Source organism: Cyprinus carpio, chromosome B3 (assembly GCF_018340385.1).
Source record: "Cyprinus carpio isolate SPL01 chromosome B3, ASM1834038v1, whole genome shotgun sequence".
NCBI classification, from domain to species: domain Eukaryota; kingdom Metazoa; phylum Chordata; class Actinopteri; order Cypriniformes; family Cyprinidae; genus Cyprinus; species Cyprinus carpio.
Window position 1 is genome coordinate 21,071,723 of NC_056599.1, and position 27,463 is coordinate 21,099,185.

At 37.5% G+C, this 27,463-nt stretch overlaps 1 protein-coding gene across 1 annotated transcript in view; it reads left to right on the plus strand.

Moving 5' to 3' along the window:
* The window catches only part of LOC109045151 (voltage-dependent P/Q-type calcium channel subunit alpha-1A-like), a 100,479-nt gene that overhangs the window by 54,847 nt on the left and 18,169 nt on the right, over positions 1-27,463 (plus strand). Inside the window, 15 exon segments of the mRNA XM_042720201.1 lie at positions 6,785-6,884; positions 7,708-7,868; positions 7,957-8,097; positions 8,336-8,537; positions 8,665-8,829; positions 9,130-9,240; positions 11,105-11,188; positions 14,912-15,028; positions 16,060-16,125; positions 16,252-16,349; positions 16,441-16,591; positions 17,607-17,734; positions 20,631-20,727; positions 25,259-25,364; positions 25,678-25,785. Of these exon segments, the coding sequence (XP_042576135.1) occupies positions 6,785-6,884; positions 7,708-7,868; positions 7,957-8,097; positions 8,336-8,537; positions 8,665-8,829; positions 9,130-9,240; positions 11,105-11,188; positions 14,912-15,028; positions 16,060-16,125; positions 16,252-16,349; positions 16,441-16,591; positions 17,607-17,734; positions 20,631-20,727; positions 25,259-25,364; positions 25,678-25,785 (1,835 nt within the window).

Below are 27,463 nucleotides of genomic sequence, written 5' to 3' on the forward strand. Positions count from 1 at the left end.
CAAAACCCCCATTCTTTCCCTGTGCCTTTTTCTGTCTCTGTGTGTGTTGTGTGTCTTTGTATGTGTCTCTGGCTTTGTCTGTCTCTGTCTTCCTGTCTCTGATCATCTCTCAACACCTACAGCGGAGGAGGCAGTGGGGAAGGAGAGGGGTAATGTCTTCTTCTTTCTCCCTTTCCCCTCTGTTTGCTCTTATTGCCTGTCCTTCTCATCACACGCCTGTCCTCTCCTTCTGTGGACTGATCTGTCTGTCTGATTGTCCGTTCAAATGTCCCTCACACATAGGACACAAGCCAAGGGCGAGGTCATGTCATTCTTTAGCCAGCTGCAGTAACTTAATCTTACAGCTAATCAACTCTTGGTACATTCTACAGTATGTGGACACCTAAATGTGTTAACATACGTGTTTGTGTCTATGTGTACGTGTGTGTCTCTTTGTTTCTGTGTCGGGCCTTTCTCTAAAATGGCCAACAAGTGTGGTATGTCTGATTTACAGCAGGTAAAACAGTCATAAATACTTGAGTCGTTAATTATTTTGGAAAAGCAGCTTTTAAATATAGGGTACAATGAGGTATAAGGCGCCATTGATATTATTTTCATCTAAACCACTAGATGGCACAAAAACGTGGCATAGCACTTTACAAAACATCTGCTTTTCAAGACGCACATATATATTTGTCTGATCTTTGACGCTGTCATGCGCAGTAGTACAAAGTTGGTTCTGTGCTTAATTGATCTAATATTTTATGTTTTTTAAAATGTTGTAGATTTAAGTAGCAAATTGAGAATCACTAAAATAATGCATATATTTTGAGACAAAGGTCTTCTTTATGATTTTCAGTTTTGTTTAAGATAATTAAAGCAGCAGTCTAAGTTAATACATGTTCAAAACAATCACTTTAGCAAAGTTTGTACTATTTTCTGCTTATTTTAGCTGTAATTTAAGTATTTTAATCAATACTGTGTGCCTTTTGCCCCGTGTGTGGGGTAAAAGGCCGCCACTTGCCACCTCATATATTTATAAGATTTTTAAACAAAATAAACAACTTGAATGATTTATTTTCACACAAAATCAGTTGCTCCATTAATTTCCAATACAACGTATATATTTTTTCTGCAATTATACATTTTAGGCGCAGTGAATAGCAAATTTTTTCTTAAGGTGGGCCTTTCGCCCCGTTGTAGCCCAAATGTATTTTTAAAAATATTTTAAAAGTCCAATTAAATTTCATTAAACTTATCTAACAGTAAAATAATAATATAATAATAATATATAATAATAATAATAATAATAAATAAATAAATAAATAAATATATTATATATATATATTATATATCTATATATATATATATATATATATATGTTGGCATGTTCTGAACTTGTAATGGGACATTTCGAGCTAAAATGGCTGCTGTCCCTGTTATCAAGTTTATCATGTCTTCATTATGTCTTTAAAAATTACAGTTCATTATTTTTAATATTTATTATTTAATATGTGGTGAGAAGTGGAGGAAACCAATAAATTATACTGTTTTAATTAAAATTTATATTTGTATATAAATGTGATGGGTAGTATGTATAGGTAAACCAGTGTACACTTTATTATGGGAGACGTAGTTGTTGTAAAAAAAAAAATATATATATATATATATAATAACAATATTATATTTATTTTTATACAGATTATACATAGTTAGATATAGTAATATATTATTTACAGACATGTACTCCTTTAAAATATCATTTAAATTTAATTTAAATACAATGTAAATTACAGGGGATAATTTATAAAATTTTACAGTTATTGTAAATGTATTAATTGATTTAATAACATGTTTAGTATATTTAACTTTCTATGTTTATATTTATACTTTTTTCTCTGTTTATTTTTATACTTTTTTTGTATATGTAAAGATTTTGATAGTTAGTGCACTTCATCAGATGACTGGACACATGTGGTCCTTTCACTGAATAATTGGACATGATAACAATCAACAGATTAGACCGATACACTTGCAGATTTGTGATTTGTGATTGTGATTTCATTGCAGCATAGTGAGACATGCAGAGGAAATGTCAGGCGATTCTCTATATACAGATCACTTTTGCAGAGCTGCCCATGTAAATCCAGTGAAAAAAGACAACACAGAATGCATTAGGACCTATTAGGGCTGGACAGGGTCTTTGCCCAGAAAGATAACACCATAATGGGATTACAGACAATCAAACTGCTCACCTCCTAGAAGGGCACTGTCCAACTGAGATGTGTATCACCATTTTGATGAACGCAAGATCCAATTAGGCAGTCTATTTATTGCGGCAAAATGTCAGCTGAGAGAAAAAGTGAGAGAGCGAGAAACTGCATAGCTACAAAGTTCAAAGAAACAGATGCCAGTATGCACTTCCCCATGCTGGCATATAGAGTCAGAAAGCTGGATAACAAATACATATGCGTTAAAACATTGTGAATCAGTTGGCTCTTTGCTTCTGTTCAATAAAATTCTAGAAACAAGAAGTAGAGTTCATTCATATTTACATTAGACAGTTTTCAAGCAACGTGGCAGCTTGATGCGATGATATATAGAATCTGTGATCACCGGTGTGCATTAAACTAGCTAATCTATGCCACACACACCTTTCAACAGGTGTTCTCCTCTTTTACTAATAGGGATGATTGGCAAATAAGACACATTGGAATAGGACAGATGCACTGCATGGTCTAAAATAGCATGTTTGCGTAAGTTAGTGGCACAGACAATACTAAGTAAGTCTTTTGTGATGGAATTGATCCCGATCATCTCTAGAGAATAAAAAGAGATGACTGAGACAACGTCTCTCGTGCCTCAGAGAGATGTTTGTTGAGAAGGTGTGTGTGTTTACGCCACACAGTTGTACACATTTCCTGATCTGAGCATGTGAACTGCTTGAGCTGACAGACTTGAGCCTGCTGGGAGTCTGTTTTAAATGTTTTTGTGCTGAGTGCTGGATTTGGGCTTAATAAATTGGAGTGAATTAAGCTTTTTGCACGTAATAGTACCATATAGAAAAAATCTGTATGAATCACAGACTTCAGCAGAGATTCGGGTCTCCATTGCCCTGCAGGTGAAGTGCTTATGGTCATATGACAGTGCCATGTGACGTATATCATGTCATGTGACGGTATGAGCTCTAAAGCACTGTATCATGAGGCATGGCAACTAACTCCAGAAGCTGTCACCACAGCGATGAGGTCACATGCAATATGGCGATGCATGTTTACTACTCAAACAGATTTAGATTTGTGTGAAAGTGTGCATATGTGTATGTTAGCTAGTCTCAGCCTCAGACAACATGCCTACAGATCACCCACAGTCTGTTCGCTGACTATTTGTGCTTAATGTGCACTAAAAAAAGGCAAGTTCTGACTGATATTGACTGTCAAATTATTTTCTCTTTTAGATTTGTTTGAGCCAGAAACATACATTCCACATTGTTTTCCGGGTTTTTCCGGGTTTTGCCTGCAAGTATAAAAGTTTTTTCCGGCTCAAGGTTCTGGTAGTATTTATCCAACAAACCAACCACCAGATTATTGTTATATAGAGTCCCCTTCCATTTTTCAACAGCTTTGGTTCTGGTAGTATTTATCCAATTCATTTTTTCCCATAGGAGGTTGTATTTATTAAAGAGTTATAAGACAAGTCATGACCCAAACCAACCACCTACGAGGTGAATCGCAACATTAAAAAATGTTATATATTTGAAAATCTTGAAAAAGGAAAGTACAAGACTGTGCTTATATGGCTTTCATAAGGGAAAAACAACAGACAAATATAAAACTATTGAAAACCATTGAAAAGACGTTGATGGTAAATATTGCAAAATATGCATACGTGTATTTAAGTAGTTTAAGAGTTTAGGAAGATGGATTCAATGTCATTTGCAGTAATTCATAGGAGTTGGCAAGATCTGAAGTGTTCTTTTGATGCTGTTTGTTTATATTTCCCAAGATTTCTTTGCAGAATCTTCTTTCGTTTTTCACATGGAATTCTGATGTTAAACCTGATTATGTAACAAAAGAAATTTAAATAATGTGGGTTTCAGCATAATAATCCAGCATAAAACAACCTCGTAGCTCACAGTAGGATCGTTTTTAAAGGTTTGTGAATTATTTTTAAATATCAGTTCCACTATGGAGAAAATTAATTTGTTTTTGTTTTGTTTTTTACTTCTGGAACCTGCCTGTTGCATTCGATTGTGGTCAAATTTATTTTAAAAATTGCCCTTAAACATAACATTAAATCAAAACGGACTGTGGTTGATCATCTTACATGTCAGCCAGGCGGTCACTTCCTGCCCCTTGGAATAAGCTGCGAGGACAACCAGACGTTTTGCTGCAAGTCAAAAGTCTGGTTATATAAGACTAAATGTTCTGCTGGCGCAGCTTATATATTGTTTTTAGTTTTGTAAATGATATAAATGGGTAAGTGAAGACAGAAGTATGAGTGTGTGGATGTGTAATAATTCACAAGCTTACATCCTTATTTCTCTCTTTTTACTGTATGTGTCTCATATTAATGTATTTCTTCCTTCAAACTCCCTTTCTCCCCCGTGTCTTGTGTGTGTGTGTGATTCCTTTCTCATCTCTTCAACTGCTCACACCTACAGCGGAGGCAGCGGGTAATGTCTCTCTCTCTCTCTCTCTTTCTCTCTCTCTCTCTCTCTCTCTCTCTCTCTCTCTCTCTCTCTCTCTCTCTCTTTTCCTCCCTCTTTTGCTCTTAATGCTTGTCCTGGCAATTACACAGCTTTCCTCTCTTTCTTTTTTGGATTTGTCTCTATGTCTGTCTGCAAGTCACCCATCTCCTTCTATCACTCAGTCACCGTTTCTTTGTTAACCACCCGTGGATGATCATTCAGTCCACGTAGTCCTGATGGGGGGTTTGAGAGGTCCCTCACCTCTGCACCCGTCACTCTAACAGCACTTCTCTGATGGACGCTTGTTTATGCTTGACAGTGTGTAACCACATCTGCTGAGAGGGCAGGATTCGGCACGGCGCTGGAAATCTAGAGCACTGCCCTCTGTCCTTGACACTGAGACAGAAGAGGAGAAGAGGGGACAGGGAAGACAATAAAGATGCAAAATATGTAGAGAGAGAGAGCAATACATATATCTACTTATTTATACAGTGAGGTCCAAAAGTGTGAAAATTTTTGGATTTTTAGACTAATTTTAGACAAAGAAAAGTAAAAAAAAAAAAATAGAATTGTTTGCTTTGTATGTGAAACAGAACCACATTTAAGTTGTTATTCCTTTATGAAAGAAACCGCTGTGTCCGATTCATGAGTGCATCAGTATTACTTTACAATAAAGTTACTTTTTTATATTAGTTATTGAATATTAATAATTTGATAACATAAACTAACAAAATACTTTCATAGCTTTTACCAATTTATGTTCATGTGCTCATATATATATAGTGAGAATTAGCTTTCTGTAAGAAATGTATGATATATATATATAGTATTTCTCAGTATTACTGTTGAGAATTAGCTTTCTGTAAGAAATGTATGTTTGTTCAGCAAGAATGCATTAAATTGATTAAAAGTGACAGTAAAAACATACATATACAATTATTTTAAATTGTAGTATTTCTCAGTATTACTGTGTTTACTGTATGTTGTAAAATAAATGCTAGGTGAGCAGAAGAGACTTCTTCCAAAAACATTTCCACTCAAAGTTTTACTCAAAAAGGTTTTTTTAATTACAGTAATGTTATATTAATAAAAAAAAAAATCACTTTTAGACCCCACTGTATGTGATTAAGGATAATTACATAAATGTCTTTTACAGTGATATAAATCAGTTTACAGCCACACATTCGCATAGTTTAATCTTCAGTGTATGACTTTTGCATTTAGCTTGCTGGTCACTAGCTGCACATCTGCTGTGCAACAGCTGTACACACATCTGGTGGATGGCTGTGCTTGGGTACCACAAGAGCGACTTGAAAATTGTGATAATGTAGGCCAGAAATTCAGATTCAGATTGACTAGCTTCAGGGTGACATGGTTCTTCACACTGCAAAGCCTGGGCTGATTAGTAGAAGCTCTAACCCCTCTGGAGTGACTGGATGTGTGTTTCCAGGTCCTTTTATATGTTGTGTTTGCCAATGGACAACCCCAAAAACAAGAAAGAAAGAGGTTTGGCTGGGCATTCTGCAGCAGGGATGCCTGAACCTACTCCGTATGTTTCATGCTGTCATCATGGCAATGTAATGAAACCAGCCAGTGTTCCTTGGGAAAAGAGGTACAATGGTGGTTCCAGCATACACAAAAAAATTAAAATTAAAACCACATACCCAGATCCAAGTACACCATTACACAAACAACCAAACCAGCCAGAGTGTCTGAGTGTGTGTGTGTGTGTGTGTTGTGAGATTGACTGTGTGCATGTGTTTTAGTATGTGTCTATCCTAAGTGCTGTGAAATGGGCTTGATTGTCTGACTACAACAGGCTACATTCTCAGTGAGGAGACACAGATGAGATTCCTGATTGGCTGGGAGTAAATGTGTGGATGTAGCAGGCATGTTTCATTGTTTTAACAGCCTGAGCTACTAACTCACCCCTAAACTGTGTGTGTGTGCTGGACCAATTACCCATGTAGCCTAACGCCTTCTGCCATTTCACTTTCTAACTCTTTTGTTTGTGTTTGTGTGTGTGTGTGTGTGTGTGTGTGTGTGTGTGTGTGTGTGTGTGTGTGTGTGTGTGTGTGTGTGTGTGTGTGTGTGTGTGTGTGTGTTCATCTGCAGAGGAAGCAGCAAGGGGAAAGACATCAGTACTATCAAGTCGCTGCGTGTGCTCCGAGTACTGCGGCCTCTGAAAACCATCAAGCGTCTGCCCAAGCTGAAGGTACCTCTGTGTTTGGTTGTATTTTTCCTCCTTGTTTTGACTGAGATTTGCCTGTTTACAGAGTATGTTTGTGTTTTGTTTTTGTTTTTCACTACATGGGCTTTATTTTTCAGTGTAATTGGTTTCTGGCTGTGTTTGACCAGACTGTTTTTAATTTGTTTTGTCTGGTTTTTAGACCTCGTTTGTATTTGTTCATTTATTTGTATCACTTGACTACTTTATCTGTTTTTGGCTTTGGTTTCTAACATTAAAGTGCTTTCACATTTGTTTGTTTTTTTTGTTTCTGCTTTTATCTGTTTTTGTTTTGGCATATTTTGATGGTGTTTTGTTTTATCTAAGAGTTGTTATATAAATGCCTTTAGTATGTCTTGTTTCAGGCTTCACTTGATTTTCTTTTCATTTTTTCTTTCTTTTTTGCTGGTAAGCTATAATTCTGTTTCTGTTTTTATGATCATTTATAGTTTTATTTAATTGTGTTTGTACAGTTTTGATGCTGTTTTGTCATATCTTATAAGGTTTATGTTTGACTGTTGGGCTATATTTTAATTTCTGTTTCTTTGTGTTTTTGACTGTTTTTGACTGTTTTTTTTTTTTGCTGCTTTTTAGGGTATTTATTTTATTTTATTTTATTTTATTTTATTTTATTTTATTTGTCTGGTTTGTTTAAGTTGACTGTAATTCTTTTTTTATGTATATTTATTAGCTTTATTCAGTTGAATTTTTACATTTTGAAGATCTATTGGTTTGTGTTTTGAGGCCGAGTTTGTGTTCTGCTTTCAGGCTGCATTTGAATTTGTCTCTTCTCTGTTTTGTTGATTTTCAGGCTGTCTTTGACTGTGTGGTGAACTCTCTGAAGAATGTGTTGAACATCCTCATTGTCTACATGCTGTTCATGTTCATCTTTGCTGTGGTGGCTGTGCAGCTCTTCAAAGGCCGTTTCTTCTACTGTACCGATGAATCCAAAGAGTTTGAGCGTGACTGCAGGTGAGACAAAAACACACACACACACACACACAAACAGACTGACGAACAGACATATTGGTGTGTTTTTCTAAAAGCATTTTGTTGTTAGGGGCGAATATCTTGTCTATGAAAAAGATAACGAAGTGCGGGCGCAGAAGCGGGAATGGAAGAAATACGATTTCCACTACGACAACGTGCTCTGGGCCCTTCTCACCCTCTTCACCGTTTCTACTGGAGAGGGGTGGCCACAGTATGTATACATCTCAATTCCTAACCTAATGCTCAGAGTACATACCCAAGATCTCAAGCCACTAGTAAAATTGCTCTGTTTTCTAATGTAATGCAAATGTTTTCATCACAAATTACAATTTGAGTTAAGTTGAAGTTATTTTAAATGGCATAGCTAAGGAATTGTTACAATTACCTAAAAGATTTGACAGTATCACATTACAGCATTTTCAATGCCTTATTTTTTTGCCACTTGCCAGGGTGCTGAAACATTCAGTGGATGCGACCTACGAGAATCAGGGCCCGAGTCCAGGTTACCGGATGGAAATGTCCATCTTTTACGTGGTGTACTTCGTGGTCTTCCCCTTCTTCTTCGTCAACATCTTCGTGGCTCTTATCATCATCACTTTCCAGGAGCAAGGAGACAAAATGATGGAGGAGTATAGCCTGGAAAAGAATGAGGTGAGGACATAACAAATGGATGTTTTTTAAGCTAAATGATCAGTCTAGCTCATTCTTTATGCATAGCGCTGGCATTGGCCACAGATTTTCAGCTTGACTAACCTCATCGTATCTGTTCTGTTTTCAGAGAGCCTGCATAGACTTCGCCATCAATGCTAAACCGCTCACGCGACACATGCCTCAGAACAAACAAACATTCCAGTACCGCATGTGGGAATTTGTGGTGTCTCCTCCATTTGAATACACCATCATGACCTTGATTGCTCTCAACACCATTGTCCTTATGATGAAGGTGTGGCAGTATTTCACTTTAGTACATCTCACTTTATATATTTTGAGAATTAGGCTTCCGATGTATGGAAAATTTGCTTTTAAAAGTTTGTGATGGTACAAACGAACAATTACAGAGTTTAGAATCTTTAGATTCTGGCATTGTTAGTTTATTAGTGCTTTCCACAAATAGGGTAAAACTAAAAATGAATTTTCAGTACCAAAGTTCTACAAGGTTTGCATTTTTTGTAGTCCAGTTACCAAAATTTGAGACATTTCTAAATACAGTTTGATACAGTTTAAATATGTTGTGTTTGTTTAGTATGATGGAGCATCAGATGCCTATGAAGCTGTGTTAGCAAACCTGAACATAGTGTTCACATCACTTTTCTCCATGGAGTGTATATTGAAGATCATTGCCTTTGGAGTGCTGGTGAGTCTACTGTACAGTTTTCTCATGTTTAACTGTATGTGTGTGCATGTTTGGGTCCAGAATTGTCACTCACTAAGCAGCAAATGCAAGTGAAAGTATACAGTGACTACTAGAAGCTGCAACATCTTATAAAGACTTTTAAAACCTTTTTACCATCAGAAGTTTATATAGGATGCCTAATGTCCCCCCCCGCCACAAAAGTATATGTACTGGTACACACTGAATCTTCTTTGCATTAGGCCAACAAAACAAAAATCAAACGTGAATGAATAAAATCAGGCCAAATAATATGACAGAAACTCACTCATACTAAGAGACAAAAACACAAACAAATAAAAAAAAAAAAAAAAAATCACAGTCTTAAAGGGAAAGTTCACCCAAAAATTACAATTCTGTCATTAATTACTCACCCTTGTGTCATTACAAACCCGTAAGACCTTCATTCATCTTCAGAACACAAATTAAGATATTTTTGATGAAATCCGAGAACTCTCTGACCCTCCCATAGACAGCAAAACAACTGACACTTTCAAGGATAACAGAAACGATTGTAATATACCATAAAAACAAGTCCTCTTAATTACCATGTCAGTCTCCGCTGTGCATTCACACAAGTACCGCACCTCATGAGTGTGATGCTGCTGACGTAGGAGATGGCGTTCTGTCATAGAACCACTGTGGCTTATTTACAAGCAGATGAAGACAGATGCATGCTTTGTGGTACTATTGTGAACGCGTGTAAAATTCTGACACCGAAAAGAAGAAATCATTGAATAAAGTTGTTTTTGTTTTCTTTGCGCACAAAAAGTATTCTCGTAGCTTCATAAAATGAAGGTTGAACCACTGATGTCACATGGACTATTTTAACAAGTCCATTTCAATTGCATTGGTGTCTGGGTCAGAAGGCTCTTGGATTTCATCAAAAATATCTTAATTTGTGTTCAGAAGATAAACGAAGGTCTTATGGGTTTGGAACGACAAATAATGACAGAATTTTAATTTTGGGGCAAACTATCGCTTTAAGGACAGAAATATAGTTCATGTGTTTAAAAAAAAAAATAAATAAATACAGTTTTATTGCCACTAAGACTGGTTGTTTAAATATGGCTGTTTAATTTTCTCACCTCGCTCAGTGTTGGTAGATGTGGCAAAATGTTCATTTTGGACCCTACCTGTGTTCATATACCTGTTTTGTGTGAAACAGGGCTAAAGGAATTGGGACAAAAGTCTTTAAAAACCACAGAGGTCAGAATCAGCACAGCACAAGCAGATTTATGAACAGATTGAGCATGAGAGAGAGAGATCAAAGAAGTTGCGTTCTGAAGTAGATGAGAAAAGGGTTGGGACATGAAGTGCGGTACACAAAGGAAATGGTTGTAGTCAGCTAAAAGAGATGCACATGAAGATAGTGAGCTGGAGGGCACATTGAAGTGATTAGGAGTGGAAAATGGAAAAAGGAGGATGGATTTTGAGCGAAAAGAAGACTATGGGTATGAAGGGTGGTTGACGGAAAGAGTTACACACACACATTCTTTGCCCTTGATCCCATGCAGCTGGTGTACTGAATGGCCCTAATGCACTGTTTTCCTGCAGGCACTCACTTGGCAGCTCACAAAAAGGCTGTCATGTTCGGCATCTGGGCCACTAGTCTTCTAGGCATCTACCTTTTTTTGCACACAGGCTGGAGAACTCAGTGAAGGAATAAGGGCTAAAAGGGGGAAAGGAGACGTTTCATTAGCACCAGAGAGTGAAAATAAATCGTTTGCTGCTTTTTCTGTCGGCGGGTCACTGAATATATGTGTGTGCCAAGTGTAATCCTCCTTTAGCCCAGCTGACAATCACATCTATGTCTTTTTTACCACAGAACTACTTCAAAGACGCCTGGAACATCTTCGACTGTGTGACTGTACTTGGCAGCATCACTGATATTTTAGTCACAGAGCTAGGGGTAAGTGTGTAGCAGAAGGGCTGCCATCTGTGAGTGCGTATGTGTGTTTGTTTGTGTATCCTGTCTGTACGCTTGTGTGTATTTCCGTCTGTGATTGAGAGACTCTCAGCAGGATCTTCTCTTGCTCACTGAGGTGTAAGGAACTCCTAAAAGCCTTATATAATCGTCCCAGTTGGTGTGTGAGACAGATCAGTGAGCCAGTGGTGCTCAGTGGTGACGGAGGTCTGTTACTCTTCAAGTGTCGTTATTTGTCCCCCAGCCAGATCTAACTGACCTACCAGTAAAAAAGTTGTTCTGAGATATTAACATGTATTCATGATCCAGCGAATGATGATGGCCATTTCAAAAATATTAGCGAAACGCGTTTGTGTATGTGTTTTTCTTCTTGGTTTTACAGCAGATCATCAACACCTGTTGTAGGGATGGGCGATATATCGCATTTGATTGTCCCGCGCATTTCGTCAGTAAAGCCGGTTCCCTGATTACCGCTAAATCGTCACCACCTGCTTTCAAATGGAGCGGCATTTAATAGACAGAGCCGTAGATCACTGACAAGCTACGCAGTATCGCATTCATTATCGAAGGCGATACATCTGCGATAATGAACGCGATACTGCATAGCTTCTCAGTGATCTGCGGCTCTGTCTATTTGAAATGCTGCTTTAGCATTTGAAAGCAGGTGATGGCGAAATACCAAAATGTTGTACAGGCACTTCAAAGACTCCATGGAATCCAAATTGACCTAAAATTAGACAAGTGAAACTATCAAATCTACGCATTCAAAAAGTACTGTTCTTTTCTAGGACAAAATACCAAAAGTATTGACGAGTCATGAGAATGTCCCGCCCCAAATGTGAATAGCAAATCATGGTTAATGGGTGTGATGTAAATAAAGTCTTTTTTGTTTGGTTTTTGTGATGTACTCCATAATGTCAAATCGCACATTGTTAAAACAACAATTACGATATTATCGTAGATGATATATATTGCACACCTTTAGTTGCCTGTTTAATAATAACAGAGTGTGTTTACACTAAGTGCAAATAGCCCTCCTTGTTGGCAGAAGCTGTTTACACAAACTCCACCCACCAACATGTGATTGTGAGTTAATACTATAAAAGACTATTATCAAATATCGGTTCCAGTGGCATAGGTGGTATAGTGCGTGCTGTGGCTTTTTTGACGCAGTTCACCCAAGTTCGAATCCGCCTTTTGCTTAACTTTATTTTTCTACCTTTTCAAATCTTATATCACTTCGGAAAGGCATTTAATTTTAATAAAAAATGAAGGAAATAATCGAAATGATGAAAAGGGTTAGGGTAGGTGAATGGAGGGATTTGTCCCAATAAGGTGGCATCCATCTAATAATTTGAATTAAAATGATAATTTACACTCAATACATTATTGCATACTGTTTTATAATGCACTACAATACTGAGGTGCAGATAATTGCCACTATTTGCATTAAGTAGTATAAATAGCAGAAAATTCTGTTATTTTAACGTAGCGTAAATTAGAATGCATTGCTATTTGCACATGGTGTGTTTATGTAGTTATTTTGTAATATATATTTTTTTTATTTACCTGGAGAGCTTAGTTACATAAGTGGTCTTTGTGAATTAAAATTTTATCATTTATTTGAAAATGTAATTATTATAAATTTGTTTTGATATTATTTATTTATTTGGAAATGTAATATTTTAATGTGGTTATTTCTAAATGTTTGTTTATTTAATTAACTTATTCATTGATTTATTTCATAATTGTTTATTTATTTATTTATTTTTATAGCAGTAGACTTTAGTTTATGTCACAGTCTGGCAAAACCATGATTTACTACTTGCTATTGCAACTTGATGACAGGTTGCATTAGGGGAAAGGGACTTTCACATTCTAAAGGGCATTTTATTGGGCCTACATTTCAGTCATAAATACTTCTGTTCCATTTCCTCAGCAAAGAAAAACCATGAATATTACATTTTAATTAAATTAACTCTATCAGCTTTTTGGATTACACAAGCATACTGATGGGCTTTTATTTTAATTTCATGGTGTTTTTAACAGAAATGTTATGTGAAATACTGTATTATATGATATTAATAAGTGTTTTTATTTATTTATTTTTATTTTAAGACCAAGTCCTGTACCTGGAGATCCACCTGAAGAGTTTAGTGCTGATGTTTTGTTAAATTTGTAATTAAAGACTGAAGTCAGATCTCCAGTTACAAGACTGTCAAATATACATGTATTGATAAAAGCTTTTCAAACCGCATATGAAAAGTGCATCATTTTAAAAATGTTTTTTGTTGTAATCAACCTTTATTTGAATTGAAAGGTTTGTTGATATGCATAATGATAATTCATGTCTTGTTTTATCTTTGTTTTACATGCTTTCTTTAAACTCTTCTTTATGGCGGCTTTGCCCTCTGATGACTCCATCCAATCAAAATGCACTATGAAACTCATGTGTATATCCATGACCTGAATAAACCGATCACAATGGTTGTTTAATCAACCTCCAAAAATACTGCTATAAACCATGCTTCTGCAACATCTACATGTAGATGGTTTGTAATTTTTCTTTTGGAGTAATGCATCTAATGCATCTGTTTCTCTGTGGCTGATGATGATGATGATGATGATGATATAATGATGCATGTGCTCGAGTCATGATGACCTTTCACCCCTGCTTGTCTAACAATATGACAAAACCCCTCTCAGCTGAGGTGTAATTGATCCTTAGCACACAGTTTAAATGTTTAGTGTTTCTCTGCAGGTTTAGTGTTTCTCTGCATGTTGCGCTTTTTTGCTGACAGGGAACGCTAGTAATTGTTGTTTTTGACACTGCATCTTCATACAGTCATACAGACATTTAAATACTTCAACACACACATAGATGTAAGCGTACTGAAGACATCTAAATAGGTCAGTTATGAAGGTAGAGATGGAGTCAAATCCACCTAGAAACTTGTGTTCTATTTTTGTTTCCCAGTATCTCTGTGCAGCTTAAAGGACAATAAACAGTCATTTCTTCCCCTCAGTTCCTGACGCTTTCATAAAAAAAGCAGAAAAAAAAAAAATTCCCAAAGCTGACTGAAATATGTCCTTTAACCCAGCACATGTTCCTTGTCGTTGCTAGTGCCCTCTGTTGGTCATTGTATGCTATTAGTGTGGTTGGCATGATTCCACGTGAATCTACAGATCAGTGCATTTGGTTGACTGAAGCAAGAAGTTAGGGTCTGTGCACTCCCTTCCCTAATGAGAACTCTTTTACAGTATTTTATTTTATTATATAATTCTATTATTTATTTATTTTTGTATGAGTTGCTGCCTCCTCCCTTTATCTTTGTCTTTTCCCCTCCCCCCCCCAAAAAAAAAAAAGAAAAAAAACCCCCCCCCCCCCCCCCCCCCCCCCCCCCCACCCACAACACCCCCCCCCCCCCCAAAAGTATGATTTGTATTTTTTATTTTTTTGGTTCCTCCCAGTATGATTTCACCACTGGATATGCTGAGCCTGTTCAGTCTTGTCAGTATGATTTGTATTTTTTATTTTTTTGGTTTCTCCTTGTTTGATTTTATTCCTACTTTCCTTCTTTTCTTCCTTAATTCCTTTTTAATTTCTTAACCGTTTGTAATCAAATATTTTGGACTGACATCATTTCCTTTCTCTGTCTGTCTGCCCCTTTTCTATTTCTGTCTACTGCTTCCTTTCTGTCTCTGTAGAACAACTTCATAAATCTGAGTTTTCTAAGGCTCTTCAGAGCTGCTCGTCTCATTAAGTTGCTCAGGCAGGGTGAGACCATACGCATCCTGCTCTGGACCTTCGTCCAGTCTTTCAAGGTAAAATTACACACACACACAAAACATGTTTTTTTTTTGTTTTTGTTTTTTGAGTCAGACAGCACACAGAGCTTGTTAATGAAATTATTGGTAAAATGTTGGTTAATGAAGGTTGTTTTTGTTTATTACAAAAACAATAATGAAGTTGTGGGTAAAAATGTGCATTATGATGATAAATAATTTTTACTACTTTCTTTTGAAGAATCTAGTATGAATATTAACCCAAAAAATCTGATTATAATCAGTAATGTTGCAGATTGAATTGCTTGACCTGTGCAGTTATTTTAGTATTATTTATATAATGTTATATAGCTTTTATTAATATTTTGAATTGGCTTTTATTTTTATATTTTCATTTTTATTATTTTTATTTTATTATTCAGGTTTAATTTTTATTTCATTTTTAGTTTTTAGTTTATTTATTTTTTTCAGTTAGTAACTTTACCTCTTCAAATTAAAAGTCAGTTAGTTGCCAAAGCAACATGCTAATCTTCATTTAGTTTAGGTTTTCCATGTAATATTTTTATTTTATTTTATATATCAAACTGAAAATGTGTTAATAGTTTTAGATTTAGTTTAAGAAAACAGTAATAACCTTGGAGCTGTGTAAGCTGAAACCAAGGCGCATGGCTAGTGTGTAAATTAACTCAACTAAAACCTAAACAAAACAAAATCAAAAATAATATAAGCATAAATAACTTTTTTTTTTTATGTAGTTCGGGTTTTTCAGAAATTTGTTATGGAAAGAGAATATTTACAGTGTGTGCGGAAAGTAGCGGTATCTCAATAACTAAAGCATAAAGGATTTAAGCATAAATAACTTTTTTTTTTTATGTAGTTCGGGTTTTTTGTGTGGGTTAATTCAGGTTAATTAGGCTTTTTTTTCATAGTTATCTCAAAATGTGTCCTAATTTACCTAAGTTTACACTAACATGTTGACACTGTGTTGCACATTTCTCCTCTGACTGCCAGTAACAGGTTTCCACTCACATTTAATTGATGGTTTATTTTGACTTGTCTGCTGTGCCTAGGCTCTGCCGTATGTGTGCCTACTCATCGCCATGCTGTTCTTCATCTACGCCATCATCGGCATGCAGGTGAGTATGTGAGAGAGTGTGTGGGAGGCTGCACAGGACATACTGAGAATAGGTAAATGGCTATATTTGAAGGTAGTGGGCAATGAGATTGTGTGTTTATACTGGTGTGGGTTTTGTGTTTCACAGCTGTTTGGGAACATTGCGATTGAGGAGGAAGGTGAGAGTGCCATTAACCAGCACAACAACTTCAGGACTTTTTTCCAGGCCCTAATGCTGCTCTTCAGGTTTGTGTGTGAATCACAGACTGGCTGTGTTGAATGTTGTCTGTGGGTTACGAACACTTGATAACCGTAGTTCAACACTGTGTGTTTGTAGGAGTGCTACAGGTGAGGCATGGCACGACATCATGCTGTCATGTCTAGGAAAGAAGGTTTGTGATCCTCTCTCTGGTAACGCGGAGCCAGAATGTGGGAGCGAGTTTGCCTACCTCTACTTTGTCTCCTTCATCTTCCTCTGTTCCTTTCTGGTGAGAACATCAGCACTCTTATTATTACTACCGTTGTACTCATAGGCATCATTTATAGTGGGGACATTTCACCACGGCTACTTAAAATAGCTAATGTGGGCCCTGCTATTTTATTAAAAATAGCTTTTGGAAAGCTTGTATCAAATACAGATGAAAAGATCTCCAATTGTTGAGCAGCAGTTTCCATTTCTTTAGTTGGCGTTTTATTATAGTAAGAGGGAATCTGGCACTAGAATTTATCAGTTTGAGTGGTCGCCACATTTGTCATCAGTGGTGAAAAGTGACTCAGACATGCGACATACTTCTCTATTACTTTTCCATCTGTTCCAGTGATACAGCAAAACAAAATGCAAACAAATGTGTTCCCAATACTGATTATATCCACTGACGTAAAGCTGAGCTGCAATTTAGTTTTTATTGTATTATATGTATTGAGTTATGTAGCTAAATATATATATATAAAAATAAAAAAAAAAAAAAAAAGAGAGAGAGAGCTGGGTAGTAACTGATTACATGTAATCTGGATTACACAATAAGATTCCAAATTTTACATTATTAATTTTACATTATTATAATTTAATTAATTATTAACTTTTCGTTAAACTGACCAACCCCTTGCAGTTCCTTTATGAACCCCATGGGAAACCTTGGCGTAATGTAGTGTTTAATGCATTTAATGTTGTTAATTACAATGCATAGAATGCATTTAATTACTATTTTTATATCATTATGGTACAAGATCAACCTATTTAAATCAATATGATGAACGAGTAAGATCAAATGTAATCTAAAAGTAATCATAAAGTACTCTGCTAAAATTACCAAAAAAATGCAATAAAATTTAAAAATACATCAAACAACAACAACACTTATAAAACATTTTTATTACAGTGGGACATCCATAATTGTACTGTATTAAAATTGCCTAAAAGTGGAGAAATGTACATGAGGTGTGTAATTTACAGCTCAGCTCAACAGATTTGTCTGCTTAGGCCTGTGATTTTCTTGTGTGTAGATGCTGAATCTGTTTGTGGCTGTGATCATGGATAATTTTGAGTACCTGACGCGTGACTCCTCTATCCTGGGACCCCATCACCTGGACGAGTATGTGAGAATCTGGGCGGAGTATGATCCAGCTGCTTGGTGAGCCTATGTGCACTTGCACACATAAACATGCTCTTGCAATATTTTATCATGTACTAATCTTGGATGTTACATACTAATTGTGAAAAGTACTTTTTACTTAGTAACATGAAGCAAATTTATAAACAAAATGGATAATTGTGTTTAATTGCACATCTCACTTAACTTATTAATACACTCTTGGTAGTACTAAATAGATACCATTAGACTGTCTATAACATGTTTCTCGGTAATTAATCGATAATGTCCTAAAATGTGAGACTATGGATTCTTTTAAAATGCAGAATTGGATGTAACAGACCCTTATTTTTCAAATTTCTTTGGCCCCTAAATTTGCTGGACACACCGTTTTTAAGAGGCTGTTTTAACATTTTTTGGTCTTGTGTGCAAAGAGAGTGTGCTTTAAATGTGTTGTACATTTTCACACCTGTAAATGTAGCCTCTGTCCTATATAACAGACCACATTGGCCCTCTTTTATGTGTTCGACTGGAACGCTTCGCTTTTGACATCAGTATAGAGCCGAGGCCTCTGGCAAAGTCTTTAACGTACAGAGCCTGGATTCATTGTATCCTACCTTGGACCAAACAGGGAGGAGAACACCATAGCACCAGCTGAGAGAAAGGGATCATGGATTTGAGCTTCTCAGCTCTGCTAAAATCCATCAATCCCCCCCAAACCCTCCTACGTGCCCTTCTGTGAGTCCCAGCCCTCCCACTCTGGAATACTGCATACTGCAAGCCAAACTTACTGTGCCAGCCCCCTCCCTTCCACTGAACACGCTAAGTTTCCTGGTATCTGCATTCCAGTGCCTGTCACCCAAATGTTGTGTGTTAGACAGTAATGTAGGCAGGCAACCGAGAGTTAATCAGATATTCAGAGAAGACTAGGAAGGACTGAATCTTAACATTCAAGCAGTATTAAAGCCTTTTTAGTGAGGGAAATTAAGCTGAAAAGATTTCAGAGTGTGAGTCTTCATTCTGAATGGCAGAATCAATCTGACAAGAAAGCAAGGAAGAAGGAAAGAGGACGAAAAAAAGAGAAATGAAGTAGAAAAAAGAAAGCAAGAAAGGAAAAGATGTAGTAAAAACGGAAAGGAAAATGAAGAAGTATAAAAAAAGGAAAAGTAAAGAGAAGGTAAACATAAAGGGAGAAAGAGAGAAAGGAATGAGGAAAGAAGGGCACGAAGAAGGAAGGAAAACAGAATGAAAGTAAAGAAGGAAGGAAGGAAGGAGGTAGAAGGTGGGAAGGAAAAGAGAAAGTAAGAAAGAAAGGCAAAGAGAATCCAAGGTGAAAGAAAGAGAAAGCAAAAGGAAGCCAGAAAAACAGTAAGTAAAGAAAAACCATTAATGAAAGAAAAAGAGAAAGATTGGGAAAAGTAAGCAGGAAACAACTGAAGAAAAGAAAAAAAAGAAAAAAAATAAAGGAATGGAAGGAAAAAAAAGGGAAAAGAAAGTAGAAGCAAAATGAAGGAAGGAATACAATTAACAGAAGGAAAAGAGGAAGCAAGTAAGGAAAACAGAAAAGAAGGAAGCAATAAATGATAAAGAGAATGAAAAAATATATTTAATAAGGAAAAATGAGTAAGGAAAGATGGAAAAGAATGAAAGGAGGGAGGAAGGAAGGGAAATGGAGGAAATGGAAGTAGAAGAGAAAAATGAGGAAGTAAAAGAGAAAGGGAGGAATTCAAGTAGGGGGAAGGAGTAAATAAAGAGAGGAAGAGGAAGAAAATGAAAGAAAATAAGAAAAAGAAGGAGGGAGGGAGGAAAAGAATAAGGAAGGAAGCCAGGAAAAGAGGAAATATAGGAAGAAAACAGAACAGAACTGAAAAGTGAAAGTAAGGAATAAGGAAAAAACAGAAGTGAAGCAGAGACGGGTGAGGAACAGTAATATGGAGGTGTGCGAAGAGATTTGACGGCACAAACGGGTGACGAGCAAATATGAAAATGTGTGTGTGATTCTGTGCTTCTCTTCCTGTTCTTGTGCTCTTCTTCCTGCCAATGTCTCTGTTCTGAGTTGTGTTCTCTAACTTCCCTGTATTCTTCTTACAGCAAGCTCATACATCAAAATAAAAACTAAAATTTATTGCGAGTTATCGACCCCCCTCTGGGCTTAGGCAAGAAATGTCCTCATAGGGTGGCCTGCAAGGTTTGACTTCCACTTAAAAACTAATATTACTTGCTAGCATCCAGAATGCAATGAATGTCGCTTACCTCCTCTTCTTTTTCTTTTCAACAATGTTTTTGTACTCTCACCATTTCTACTTGCATTCTACTTGATATGACAATGAGAATGTGCAGGACAATGCCGACACTTACAGGAGCATGAACTAGTGCACTAGTGTGTATGGAACAAGCAAACGAGAAAACCACTAAAGTGAAAGACAAACAAAAAAAAAACAAACAAACGAATCAGCCATCTTTGATTTTTGTTTTGCTTGCTGTTGAGGCACGGCTAGGCCTAGCTGGTATGGTAGCGTGCATTGTTCTGGGTGGAGGGGGACAGAAACTGCATTGACATTAAACTTCATTACAACGCCCTGCCAGCAGCGGGACTTTATGCCTGTTCTGAAGCCCGCATGCTCTTCTATGCAACCTGCCCCATTGCATAGAACACCTTTTTAGCAACTCAAGACGTTCAGCACAACCCCCTCCCACCTCCCCCCACCCCTTATTCACAAATGACCGATCATCAGTCTCACGGCAGCCTAGTTTACCAAGCCGCTCCTTTCGTCCAGGCCAATAACCTTCTTTTTGTTCTGCTCTGTTCTGTTCTCCTCCCCTCCCACTTCCCCGTCTCCTTCCTGATCCCTTCTTTTTTGATTTACCCCTTTTCTTCTTCTCTTTCTCTCTCTCCCATGCACATTTCCTTTGGTTTTTGTTTTGTTCGGTGGCCCAGTGGCAGAATCAGTTTCAGGGATATGTATGAGATGCTCAGGCACATGTCTCCTCCGTTAGGCCTGGGGAAGAAGTGCCCTGCACGGGTTGCCTACAAGGTAGAGGGCCTCCGAGTGGCCAGCGCTGTGTCTGTACTGTTGGTGTTTTCTCTTTATTTTCTCTCTTCCTTTTCCTCCTTCGTTGTCTGATGGAGGCCGCTATTGTGATTCTGGTGGCAGGGCCGGGTTCGAGGGTGTTAGACTGAGGCGGGCCGATCCACAGGGAAGCGGGAACGGACTAACCTTCTCAGCACTTTTGCACCGTACACATGAACACTAACGCACACTTTCATAGCTTTTGAAACTTCGAAGGATGAAACATAAAGGTCTCAGATTTGTTTTTGCATTCTACACTTTTATCAATACATTAAAGCACGATTCTTATGCTTTAATGTACAGCAGTGATCAATAACTGAATTTCAGATCTGAGATGCAGTGTGATAATAAACAAAAAAAATGTGGTGTCCCAAATGATGCACTACACACTATGCACGTATACTATGCACTACCGTCTAATTTATGAATTATATAAGGTTAATTTGTCATCCAGCATCAAAGTCTGGTTGTCCCTCCATATTTGCTACATAAGGAAAGTGGCGACAGTTGAGTGCATGAAGTGTTCCACATTCCAAACGTCTTTATTTCAGTTAATTCAGTTAAAGTGCATCATGCATCAGATTTTTAGTGTGAACACACTACTACAAAATGGCATAGAATGTTGCATGAGTACATAAACTGGGACACATGTAAACATACACGTGCATATTGTCTATTCACATCGTCACACACACACACATTAAAAAGCACCCACAAATGTGCGTGTGCAGCAGTGGTAGGAAGGCCTGAAGGACTTTAGTCCTCCGAGTCCCTCAGCTCTGTGGATGCCGCTCTCTTAGGGACCCTTTCCTCATGGGACCAGCTCTCTGTCTCTCTTTTTTCGCTTTATAAACAGATGCACACACATATACAACAACACACATGTAATCCTTGGCTAGCGTTATGGCCCTACAAAGGAACAAATCAAGTCATTTTGGTACGATGCACAAATAATCCTTTTCCCACTTCTCTTTCTTCTGTCAATGCAGTTCTAATCTGTTTCCAGCCCCTCCTCTTTACATTCTGCCAATCATCTGCATGCCCCGCCTTCCAGGCCACTGGCCCCTCCCACAAGATACTCCCTTAGCTTCTTCTCTCTTTCTCCTTCTCTCTCTGTCTGTCTGCAACCGTACGCTGACATTTCACCCTTCGGTCAGTGAACTACAGCTTGAAGGAAAGGAGATCTGTGCCCTTAATGAGCCTTCAACAAGTCTGGGATCTCCTTTCTCTTACCTTTGCCCCACCCCCTCCATTTTTCTCTGTCCCATTTGATCTCCCATTTCGTAAAATATTTTGCTTTATAGAGTGTTCAGTGATCTCCGCCAACATAAACATGTGGTGGCAAACCAACAATCTCTGTGTATTAAGTCAGACGGGTCACTTCCTGTCTAACGAGGTCTCTTCTGCCTCCTAACCTCAGTGGACTGAAGAACAGTGACCACGACCATTGCATTCACCCTCTTTCTCCCTGTCAAACATTAGGGCCCATAATAGAGGATTGCCTGTAGAGAATGTGACCAGCCTGTGGTAGAGCTTTCTCTTCTTACGTTTCCTGTAGCTTTATCTTTCTCTTCATTCTCCTTCGCCCTAGGATTATCATGTAGCTTTTGAGTTCTCTTTAAATTTGGTGTCACCGTCTCTGTCCTGTCTCTTTCATCACTACCATCTCAGCCATCCAAACTCCTCCTGTAAAAGCTGTCAGTCCTAAACCAACTTCCTGCTCTGGCACTCCTTTCTGGCAGCCCACTGCTTTTCTCTTTATCATCTGTAGCATTAAAGTATTACCCTTGCGCAGCAGGTAGCCGAATCTTCACTCTTAGCTCATCCTCTTTACAACAACAACTCACAAAGCCATTTCCTTTTTTTTGTTCTTTAATTTTTTCCCTGGAGAATGCTGCTCTAACCTAAACCAATAGCCTGCACCCATCTTTTTTGCATTGAGAGACCAGAGAATCTGGATCGACATCTTGTTTTATCCAGTAGCCCATCTATGATTGAGTCTCAATGACAGCAACCACTACTAAACCTAAATGAATGAGCTGAAATGAAACAACTAGATGATGCTTTCAGTGTTGGCTGCTCCGTTGCTTGTCCTGTGATGCATGCGACTGCATGATGCATGCTGGGAAAGAGGGTAGTGGGGGTGGAGGGTGAGTGTTTCTTCTGGGATGGATCGGGACTGGGAGACACCGGGTAACGTGGGTGATTGCATCGCAGAGGGTGTCATGGTAACGGAAGGATTGAGGTAACATTTAACCCTGTGCAATGCAATTATGACTTTCTGTGTTTAAATATAATCTTTCCCCAGATCAGTACAGGATGAATTATACTTTAAAACACTGACGTTTATGTAATGATGTTTTAATTTATTATTTCATCCGCTGGTCTGAGTTAAATATGTGAACCTCCTCCCGGAAAAGCTCTTTGACTGACAGCTCAGATGCTGATATGAAAACAAAATACACCATCATACAGATACAAATCTGATTTATAACAAATCCTGCCTCAGTTTCATGGACATCTGAATCAGTGGTTTTTGACTGGTTTTGCTTAAGGACCCAAGTTTTACAAAACTAATAATAATGTCCTTAAAATCAAATATTTAGCCAACAATTCAATGTTCAAAATACATTGTGGTCGCTACAATCATGCTTATACTCATTGAAATTTTATTTAATTTAGTATGATTTATTTTACTTTGGTGACATAGATTTGTTCATTATTTTGTGGTCATGTCACACCAAATTTCAAACGAATTTGCAGAAAAAATACTGCAAAACAGCCTTTGAGGTCAGCAACAAAAGAAATGGGAACCATTTCCTCCTCAGTTTTAAAAGTTGATAAGGCTGTTTATTATTGCTACATCTGACTGTAAGCAATTGTGTTAGTTGCATTTGCAGGGCTCGAATTGAGGGGGGATGCGGGGGGATGGCATCCCCCTGTTTGAAAAAAATGACAAAAAGCATCCCATCAGTAAACCCACCATCCCCTTTAGATTAATAATGTGTAAACTCATTGTGCATATAAAATGTTAAAATTATCTACTTATAATTCACGAATAACGGCGATTATCCAATCAGAACTCGGTTCTGTTACAGACAACAGAAAATATATGATTTTTTTTATTCATTAGAATTTAAAAACATTGCCCTGACATAATAATATTGTGCTGTATGTGTAACTGTGAAGGATTGAGAGATGATAGGAGAGCTGACATTATCGAGTCATCAACCTTGCAAAAACCAAACAAAAACACGTCTTGATAGTCCAAAAGCATTCACTGCACGATGAAGCCTGTTAAAATACAGGTAAAATAACCTCATAATTCAAGCAATTGAAGAAAAAATACCCATGTATGAATTTTTATGTTTTTATATTCATTGCACAAGCAATTGTACTTTTCTGAATATAAGTAGGCCTACATGCGCGAGCACAAATGTGCTATTAATTTTATACAACAGTGCATAGTAACACAGTGTTTCATTCCTTGAATGAATCAGTTTTTGAACGAATCAAGTGAGCCAGTGATCCAATGGCCCATTCACTTTCCACTTTCCCTGCATCCCAATGTGCATACTATCCAGCCTATCTACCCTCAATACCCACGGCTGAAGTGCCCTTGAGCAAGGCACTGAACCCCCAGTTGCTCCCCGGGCGCTGGATATAGCTGCCCACTGCTCTGGGTGTGTGTTCACGGTGAGTTCACTTCTCACTGCTGTGTGTGTGTGCACTTGGATGGGTTAAATGCAGAGCACCAATTCTGAGTATGGGTTACCATACTTGACAAATGTCACGACTTTCACTTTTCACTGTCTGCACTAAATAGTACTGAAAATTACTAATATCACATAGAATTTAGGATGGATTGTATATACATTGGGACGCAGGCTTGTTTGGTTTCTAATTGAATCAGCCGTTTTGAATGAATCGTCTTATTTGAACGATTCAATAAATCATTAATCAAAACAGGGGCTTGCTGCCACCTACAGGTGGTTTTATTGTCATCATTATTTATCCGTGACTATCTAAACCTAAATCTATCTAAATCTAAACCTGCCAAGGTTTCAGCACAAAAGCACATTTAGCAAAATATTGTTTAATTATCAATTCGACCACTGTGTATTTGTATTAAATGCAATAAGCATTGTGGGTTTTTATGCTGTTCTCTGAGAAGAGACCTGCGAACCATTTTTGGGTTGTGACCAACCAGACCAAGCCACTGTTCTAGACCACAGAACTGTTCTTTATATATTAACTTCCACAACAATCTCATAAACCATTAATCAGTCTCCTCCTCGATTACTGCACTAAGACAGCTCTAAATTAATTCTTGCACTGAGTATCAAAGGTCACAGAGCTAACCCTGAAAATCCCTCCTTCCTTTCCCCTCCCATTTCCTCTCACACACCAAAAGCACACCCTACCTGGAGGTTCAAAGCACACATATATCTCAGTGGCACTGCTCTTCTAACTGCTCCTGATTGGCTTTCCACAGAGACTGTTGCGGATGGATCTGCCAGTTGCTGATGACAACACAGTGCACTTTAATTCCACACTTATGGCCTTAATCCGAACTGCTCTGGACATCAAGATCGCCAAGGGTGGGGAAGGTTTGGCATTACTTTCTTCATTCATTCCTATGGTTTCAACAGTTAATGTATTTTCCTTATAGCGGTTAAAGGTTCAAAGCCTTGAGATTCAAATATTTTCTAAACCTGGCCAAACCTCAAAAAAAGACCCCACTGTATATAATTACTCGTAAAATAGAATTTGTAAGATTTTGTGCACAGTATTTCTGCTTAAGATTGCACACTACATTGTTCAAGCCTTAACAAAAATTGTGTATGTGTGTGTGTGTTTGTGGAAATACGTTTGCATATATGTGTGTACGTGTACCTGTTGCTGTGTAAATAGGAGGCGTAGATAAGCACCAGATGGATGCTGAACTAAGGAAGGAGATGATGGCGATATGGCCTAATCTCTCTCAGAAGAATCTGGACCTTCTGGTGACACCCCACAAGTGTAAGTTACCCAGGAGGTTGGTGTGTTCACAGTGTCTCTTTTACCACCCGAGGACAGCTTCTCTCAGCCAGCCCACTCACTGCTCTGCACCCCCTGATGGTCCAGGCCTGTACCCTTAGTTTCACTTTAGGCTCTTATAGATTTACATTTAGACCTCAGACTGATCACAGAAGAGGAAATTCACTGAGAATGAATCGTAGACACTGAAAGTGATGCAGAAAGTATGTATTATTGGTCACACTTTATTTTAAGATCCAGTTCTCTTTATCAACAAACCATTAACTATCTCTACTAGCCTCAATAAACTCCTAACTTGCTGCTTATTAATAGTAAGGTACTTGTTAAGTTTAGGTATTGTTATGTAGAATATGGTCATGGAGAATATGTGCTTTAGAAGTACTAATAAACAGCCAATATTTTATTAATAGGAATGCTAATAAGCAACTAGTTAATAGTGAGAACTGGTCCCTATACTAAAGGGTTACAGTGTTATTCAAATCCAGTAATGGCGCAAACATGCCAACAATATAATTGCTGATTGCAGTTTGTATAGGGCAAATGTATAAATAGATGCAAGGCCTATACATGCAAATGAACCAAGAGAGTAGTTGCAGAAAGTATATTTTAGTTTTTGTTGTGAACAGCTAAACACATAGCCTTTCAAAATATACTCCATTTGATAGCATGCTAGGCACCTTCACACTAGAAAGTTTTACCCTTGTCCAGTGTCTGCACTAATTCTTTCCAAAAGTTATGAGCAATAAAAATGCCTTTGCAAACTGTAGATCTGGTTATCTTGGAACATCTTCACATAAGCGTTTGTCAACTTTGTCTATTGTCGTTGTCATCTCCAGTAGTTTGTTGTTATTGTATGCAGGGTTAAAAAAATCTGGTATACTAGTATAATGACGGAATTTACATCAGTGTGCATAAAAACTGAATTACTTTGCACTTACTTAGGGCCTTAGTGCAGTAAAAAAAAAAAAAAAATTACACCTTGAAAGATGTTTCACGAGCACCTAGTATGTTGCCAATAGCTTTAGCTTGTTTAGCACCTTTCCTTCCACTACAGTCAATAGCAACTTTACACACTAACATATTAACAAAGATATTTTAAGACAAGTGCAATAAAAGACATTGATAACACATTGGTGTATGTCCAGCTCACTATGCCTGAGACCAGGGGGTGCCTTACTATAGATCAACCCTCTATAGATGTCTTTTCACTACAGGGGTTATGAGATTCCTGACAAGATGTACGTAAAACAGTATTATTAAAAAAATATGTATATACATATATTGCACCACTATTATGCTACCAATGAGATGTATGTGCTAGCTCGCTGGTAAGACATATTAAAAACTTGCTTAAAGCGAACTATCTTATGAAATATGCTTAAAACTAGCTAGCCTAATGCTAGCTAGATGCTACAAAAAAGCATGAGATAAAGAGGTGGCGCTGCTGTCACACATTAGGCAATAAAGCTTTTGACACAATGATAATGCTAGTAGTATGCTATAGATGAGTTTGCAGCAAGCATGTAGTAATTTAGGACTGTTTTGTTTGATGCTAATTTTTATCTTCATTGTTCTATGCAGATCCTATACAGAGGTGGTGACCATGGCTTTAAACACCACTAAGCATGGCATGTAAACCTAGTCTGAAGTTACTCTTAGT